The sequence below is a fragment of the Bemisia tabaci genome, chromosome 9 (genome assembly GCF_918797505.1).
Source record: "Bemisia tabaci chromosome 9, PGI_BMITA_v3".
NCBI lineage: Eukaryota > Metazoa > Arthropoda > Insecta > Hemiptera > Aleyrodidae > Bemisia > Bemisia tabaci.
In genome coordinates, this window is record NC_092801.1 from 34,578,069 (window position 1) to 34,585,251 (window position 7,183).

The following is a 7,183-nucleotide window of genomic DNA, read 5'->3' on the forward strand; positions in this document are numbered from 1 at the left end:
GAGTTATTGCACGAGGTGCGCAAACCATTACCTGCAAAAACTACCATATTGCTCGGATAAAATCACGCAATTCCCTGCCGCAAATGATTTTCCTCTCCGCCTGCACCCAGAATAGCAATCAAATGGCTTTTTCCGATTAAGTCATCTCTCACGGTTTGCGCCTTTAAATAGTCGAGTGAAAAGTCGCCAATGGCACATTACGACTGCAGACATGGCAGTTCGCGTTAGTCGTGTTTCTCTCCTCTTTTTCGGGGTTGCTGCGGTGGTGAGTTATGTGCAATATGGGTTTCCTCTTACTATTGACGCAAATACCGGTTTTTGTTCTTACTTATGACGCAGTTATGTGATACCCAGTGAATTGTCCCTAATAGTTTTTCTGTTGCTCTTGACGCAAATATCAGTTTTTGTTCTTACTAATGACGCAGCTAATGTGAATTTTAACGTCATGATTGATAACGAATCAAATGACATTTCATTGAAATGTTCGCGACATTTCATCGCAGGCCACATATCGAGGAGAGTTTTTAATACACAGATACGCGCTTTAGAAAACAGACAGGGCATACCTTCGGGCTGATTATTGAAATTGATCGAAAAAGCAATAGACGAAGAAGACAACGGGAGAATGGAGAGCTCTTATTGGTGGAAGCGGGTGGTTGTAATACACTAAGGAGATGAGTACACTGGAAAAAAAAACACATTGGATCTAGTGTCCAGACTCTTGAAAACATTGACAAGAAGAAATACTCTTGATTCAATCGGATTTTTGCTTGAATCAAGACGAAATCCGCTTAAATTAAGAGGCTTGGTTCTTGATTTGAGCTAGATTCTGATTGAATCAAGAGTATTTTTTCTTGTCGGTTTTTTTTAAAAGACTGGACTCTGTATCCAATGTGTTTTTTTCCCCGTGTAATAGACTAACGAACGGTAACTCCTGAACGAGAGACCCTATAGATACTCCATAATTTTCTCCTTAAGTCTATAAGGACCATCCGTTTTCATCAACAGGATCGCTTCATTTTCCTCTGTCTTTTTTGCCTATTGATTTCATTAATCACTCCGCTGTCGAACATACTGGAGTTTCAGGCCCGGCGCAAGCGGACAAACGTTACGCCTTGGCTCTTCAGTCTGTGCAGTTTCATTGATTTGCCTTCACATGAGCTAAATCCATTTTTGAAGGCATGTAACGTGTATACTTGTTCAACATGTTCCGGAACATGTGAATGTCGTATCTCAAAGATTGTTTCCGCCGTGCTGCGTACGACACAAACTGAATCTTTCCGGGGAAAATAACAGCCACTACTTGATTTGCATCGTCCGACACGACAATTTTTGAAATTTTGTGGGAAGCTTCCTCCTCTTGGGTTGCCGTTTCTTGGTTTCTTTTAACATTATGAGCGAGTACATAATCGATACATGATGTTTAGGAAATTTAATGGAATGCAAACCGGTGGAGTTTAATTACATTGCAACTTTAAAAAGTTCAGTTGATCGATTCTTTCTTAATCTAATAACCGGTGCATTCTCCTATGGAACATTTCACTCGATAAATAGCAAGAAATTTTCGTCGGATAATGAAAAATGAAATTCACTGTAAAATTACATCCTGTGTTTCATCTTGCATCCCTGTGGCTGATTGTTGAACTTGATAGACAATGAAGAAGTAGGGAGTATGGAGCGATCCCATTGGTTGAAATTATTGGTAATTAAGGGAGTAAACGATGGACTAACCACAGGGTTTCTCGTGGGTTGCCGTTAGTTCTACTCACTCCCATGTCCATTGCAACCACCCGCTCCCTCTAATGAGATCCCTCCGTATTCCTTTTGTCTCCTTTGTCTTTGTCTATCTATTTCAACCATCAGCCCACTGCTTATGATCGATGAGACGGAAAGCAAAAAAAAATTAAAGTGGAAGTCTAATTAGAATCTCAAGTAAAGTCAGATTTGGAGGCGGGGAGAATCCAGGGAATTTGATTATAAATAAATTATTTCTATTTCATTTATTACATATTTATTTTTCAATATTAATACATAAGTAGTCGAAAGACTTCGACTGTGGTACAGGTCGAGTGGAGCAATACAAATGGTTTCCCATCAATTTAAATGAGAATAATCAATGCAGAGTGTGCAAAAATTTCAAAATCATGAGTTAAAAATCGCTGACTATGCGAGTATATATATTAAAGCCCAACAAAGCGGAGCGGCGCCGTGCTGCCAGCGCGAGAGGCTCACTGGCGCCTACAAACCTAAGTGGATACTTCACGCATTGCACAATGCTTGAAGTATCCACTTAGGTTTGTAGGCGCCAATGCGCGTTTTGCGCTGGCCGCCCGCCCGCCGTGCGGCGGCGCCTGAAGCAACTATTGCACAACAGAGGTGTTGCACAGTATCATACGAAATTGAACGTATTAAGAATGACAGGCATCCTTTAAAAGTACAGATCTTTCCTCGCAAAATAAATCAAGATACTTATCGTACACAGGAAAAATCTAAGAGCCTCTAGCTGAGGCAAATATAGAGGTTTATCCGGTTCAAGTACAACAAGGTGGGAATTTCTTGAAAGATAATTAAGTCCTGTTACACCAAAGAGGCGTAGAGAGTTTTAGTGAATTTTGTCTGATGAAATTGACGCTCCCCCATTTTTACCAAAACTCTCAACTATAAATTAATCTCCGTTGGACCAAACAGACAAAACAAAAAAACAAGCAAACCCTCATTCTTCCAAGACATCTTACTTTTTCTTCCAAAAACGTCGTGAGGAATTGTCGTTTGTATTTACATGTGGGCCAATTAACTTTGGGTCTCAACTGGCACGTGGACCAAAACTCTCGTGCCGAAAAAACGCGTGGACGTAAATTACTGGAAAAAACAGGTGCGCGGACAAAAAATCGTTGACGAAATGTCCCATAACCGTCTTATCTCCTCCAATAATAGTTCAATTTAGAAACCAAGGATATCCTGGTACTCAGTTTTCCCAGTGGTTTCATTTTAAAGATGAAATTCACAAAATTTTAGACAACTGCAAATCCCCCATTCAAGTATGAAAAAAATCTTTCATCAGTTCCGTGGTATAATTTCGGGAGAAACTAAAGCTTCATTCGTTACAGACAACGAGCTTTGTGCTCGTCCAAGCCGCACCTTTCAAGGAAACGGCCGAAATCGATGAGGTGAATCTCAACACCCGCGACTTGAACGTGGACGACGGAAATTCGCTCGAAACCCGAGATCTCTGGGATACTTTGGGCCTGAGTGGAGTCGTAAGCAGCCCCAGCGGTTTCAAAGACTTCGCCAACAACTTCGGAGATGAAGATCAGGACTTCAGCAATGTGGTCTTCGACTCAGGGAACGGTGGCACCCAGGACAGCTTTAACAACTTCGGCGGCGGTAACCAGAACTTCAGGTAAGGGGGCGTATGACTCTTAAACCGTATTGGATCACGTTTTTTCATTCATTTGTTAATATTTTATTTAGTGTATTACAATTAAGTATATACAATAAATTATACACACCAAGACGATGGACTTTTTGCAATTTCGCTTAACAGTTTAAAATTTTCCCGAGTTTCTCATCTTCTGGCATTTTCAGGGGCGCGGTTTTCAACACGGGCGGCAAAGGACGTAACGGTGGGACGAAGGGGAGTTTCAACAACGGCGGCGGCGGCACCCAGCTTTTCGGGAGGGGCGCCAAGTTCAACCTGGGCCCGACCACCGACAGCTTCAACAACTCGGGCCCCGGCAAGCAGACCGGCCTCGACACGGCCACCTTCGTGACGGGCCCCGTGAGGAACAGCTTCAACGGCCGGAACGCGCCCCCCGGGAGTTCTGGAGAGCCCGCCAAGGGAACCAAAAGCCCCAAGAAACCCCAGCCAGCCTCCTCGTTCAGCCTATTTAGCTGGCTCGGCTGGTAACCCGATGACACCACCAAGATCACCGCCTCCGGTTGGTTCACCTGGTGAATACCGGGTGACACCACCAAAATCACCGCCTCCAGTTTCACCCGATAAATACCGGGTGACACCACCAAGATCACCCCCTTCGGTTGGTTCACCTGATAAATACCGGAAGACACCGTCAAAATCAGCCCCTTCGGTTGGTTCACCCGAAAAATACCGGAAAACACCGCAAAGATCAGCCCCTTCGGTTGGTTCACCCGATAAATACCGGAAGTCGCCCCAAAGATCAGCCTCTTCGGTTGGCCCACCTGGTAAATACCGGAAGACGCCGTCAAGATCAGCCTCTTCGGTTGGCTCACCCGGTAAATACCGGAGATCCCCCAGTAATGTTAAGCCAAAAAATCGTAGCCCCCGAAAAAGATACCGACCAAAGACAAAGAGACAACTCTGAGACCTTTTTATCTCACGAATCGGTTGTATTGAACTTGTCGAGTATTCGAATTTTTTAAACCGCGCAATTTTTGTGTCAACGATTGTAATTATTTTCCATTGATCGAATACATTTTACTGAGCAGACTAGTTTTCTTTAATTTTTACATGGATGTCCTCTAGGATTTCTTACGCATTAATATCCTCTAGGATTTCTTAAGCATTATCACATATCATACCTAAACAAAACTACTTTATGTATGAGGGCAAATCATACGAATGTAATGGAGGTGTTGCCACAAGGGCTTCACTTTCATACATCAATATTTTGATGCATGCTTCCCCGGTTTTTGAGACACATATTGGATGAACTGACAGCGACCGCGGAAAGGCAAAAGCTGTTCATCAATGGTTAGTGTCTCGTTCGGAATGTTAATGCGTTTACACGCATCCTTAAAAAGTCTCCAGTGAAAATAACCACAGGTCATTTTGGCACATAATAGTCAATTTAGGGATAGTAGTCAAAAATAATTATGATACCTAAAAATTGTGCCGTTTCAATGAACGCTGTCAAAATAATTTGGTTTCCCTGAGTTTGTGAGGCTCATGCTAAAGAGCCTATGTGCAGTGCACTGGTTGGGTCGTCAGAAAATCTGGCGTCAATTAGACGCATTTTAGTCATTTAAGGGTTAATGCTTTTACTCTTGTCGGAAATAATTGAATTTTACAAAGACAGTTAAAAATTTACATATTGACTAATCTACAATTTTCGGTTAAATTTTGAAAAGAATAAAAATACCCGCTTCCAAATTCCGTTACGAAAATCATCGCGTTTATCGACATATTTAGTGAATTCATTAATCAGACGCGGTACATACGGTGACATCTGTTATATTTTCTTGTTTGTCAGAAACTTGCTGTCTTCTTTGGTGCACTCTTTCTAGACACAAGAAAGGTTTTTTTCGACATCATTCAGTAAGTGGTTGACGCAGTCAAATTTGGTGCCCATTCATCCATAAGGCACCCTTTCTCGGTTGGCCGTCAGCAAAAGTGTACCGTCTGCAATCAGCGTATCGTAATGTACCCTGTACACTTCTTCACTTCTATTCAATCCCTCAACAATGATGTACGCTTCCATGGCAGGCGAAGTACCCTTCAAATTAAGGTCAAATTTGTGTTCAGGAGATTTCTCATTCTTTCGCTTTGCAATGGCGCACACATACCAATATTTGTTCCTAACACCTATGTAAAGTTCTCGTGGTCTAATTTGTCCCGAAATTAATCAGTGTTGCCGAATCGAATCGAACACTACTACTATCTGTACAGTCTCATAATTAGGAAAATAACCAGTCTAATAATTTAAATAATGCAATACTAATAATTCAAAAAATACTTAGTCTAACTATTTAAAATATGCACAGTCTAATAATTCAAAAACTGCTCACGTTGAATACGGTCAGGATCTTCACTCTTACAACTAATTTTCTGGCATGATAGGTAACAGGATTTGTGGTGAGAATTCTCGCAGATCTTTCGTAATCATCAAATCTCTCATCGGACAATCCACATTGCAACAATGCTTGGAACTTAGGGTTTAAAACATCCACTTAGTTTTAAAGTTTAGGACAATCTCCGTTAAGGTATTAATTGCCCTGAACCCATTTAAAAACAATATGATTTTACAGAAGCATAAAATGAATACCTTCCCGTCGTAAACGGGTCGTGCGGGATGGAATTATTGCTTTTAATACGTGCAACTGCACTTCAGATCGGCGAGAATCGCTCATTTGCAGTGGCTGCACGTAGCTTGGATGATGAATGCACATCAACTTTTAATGCTCCAGTGGTGTCGAGAACATACTTCCATCGTGTAAATTCTAATACACGTATTCAATAAAGGCACTTCTGATTTTCCTTATGCGTGCGACATTATTTTGGCTGAGTTCCATTGAAAGTTCGCTTTGTGATGCCTCTGTAGGAATGAACTGATGAATTAATAATTCGGAAATAATATCACTTTTCCGAGTAACTTTCAATGTCAGTTCGTAACTCGGAATCTTCGTAGGCGATTCACCGTTGTAGCCAAAGGATTTTCGCAACGCTGCCTCATCGCAACGGACCAAAATTGAATCAGTGAGAACGAGAACACCCCTACTCGAAAAAATTAAAGTGATCAAGACACACACAAAATTGCCCAGGAGGTGGAGAAGTGAATCTGAGAAAAATATTTTTGGTGCCGAAAAACAAGTACTTAAGGACACTTTATAAGTCCAAGTTGGAACAGATATGCTAACTTCAATGACACTCATAAAAATTGCCCATCCTCAACGAAAATTGAGCATTTTCAAGCAATCGAGTTGGTGTGTTTTCGTCCTCACTGATTCAGTTTTTGTTGACCCTCTTTGACGTGTAATAATTTTAGGTGTCGGATTTTAAGGATCACAAATTCATGCTGTGGCATTCGTAAAAACACCGAGTCCCAAGTTGGGACCAAGTGTGAATTATAAAGTTGTTGTCGGAGGCATTTATTTTAGCTAGGTGCAGTAAAAACGTGTGGCTTTCCGCATGCATTGAAGGATGAATAGCGCCTGAATTAGAAATATTTGTTTCATTTCGAACCCATGACTCGACGCCGTGTGTGGTGGCTGGTTCATACGTGAACTTACTAGTCCACATATGAACTTTTTCGCGGTAAATGAAAGATCATGCATGTTCTGGTACAATCAGCCTGGAGTGCTCACTCCTTCAGCGGAAGGTTCTTGACCTTACGAAATGGACCTCAGGCCTGGATTATATCTCCTCATCGGTGAAAGAGTCCCTGAAGTGTGTGTTCATAAATATACTTTTTATGTGTTTCGCGGA

General features: G+C 41.6%; 1 protein-coding gene across 1 annotated transcript; it reads left to right on the top strand.

Annotated features, from left to right (window-relative positions):
• The first annotated feature begins 107 nt into the window (after nt 1-107).
• LOC109036113 (uncharacterized) lies at nt 108-4,468 on the top strand. The gene is made up of 3 exons (XM_019050066.2): nt 108-265; nt 3,108-3,400; nt 3,586-4,468. Exons 1-3 carry the CDS (start codon nt 212-214, stop codon nt 3,905-3,907), a joined length of 669 nt encoding a protein of 222 aa, XP_018905611.2. The 5' UTR covers nt 108-211; the 3' UTR covers nt 3,908-4,468.
• Nucleotides 4,469-7,183: the final 2,715 nt, after the last annotated feature.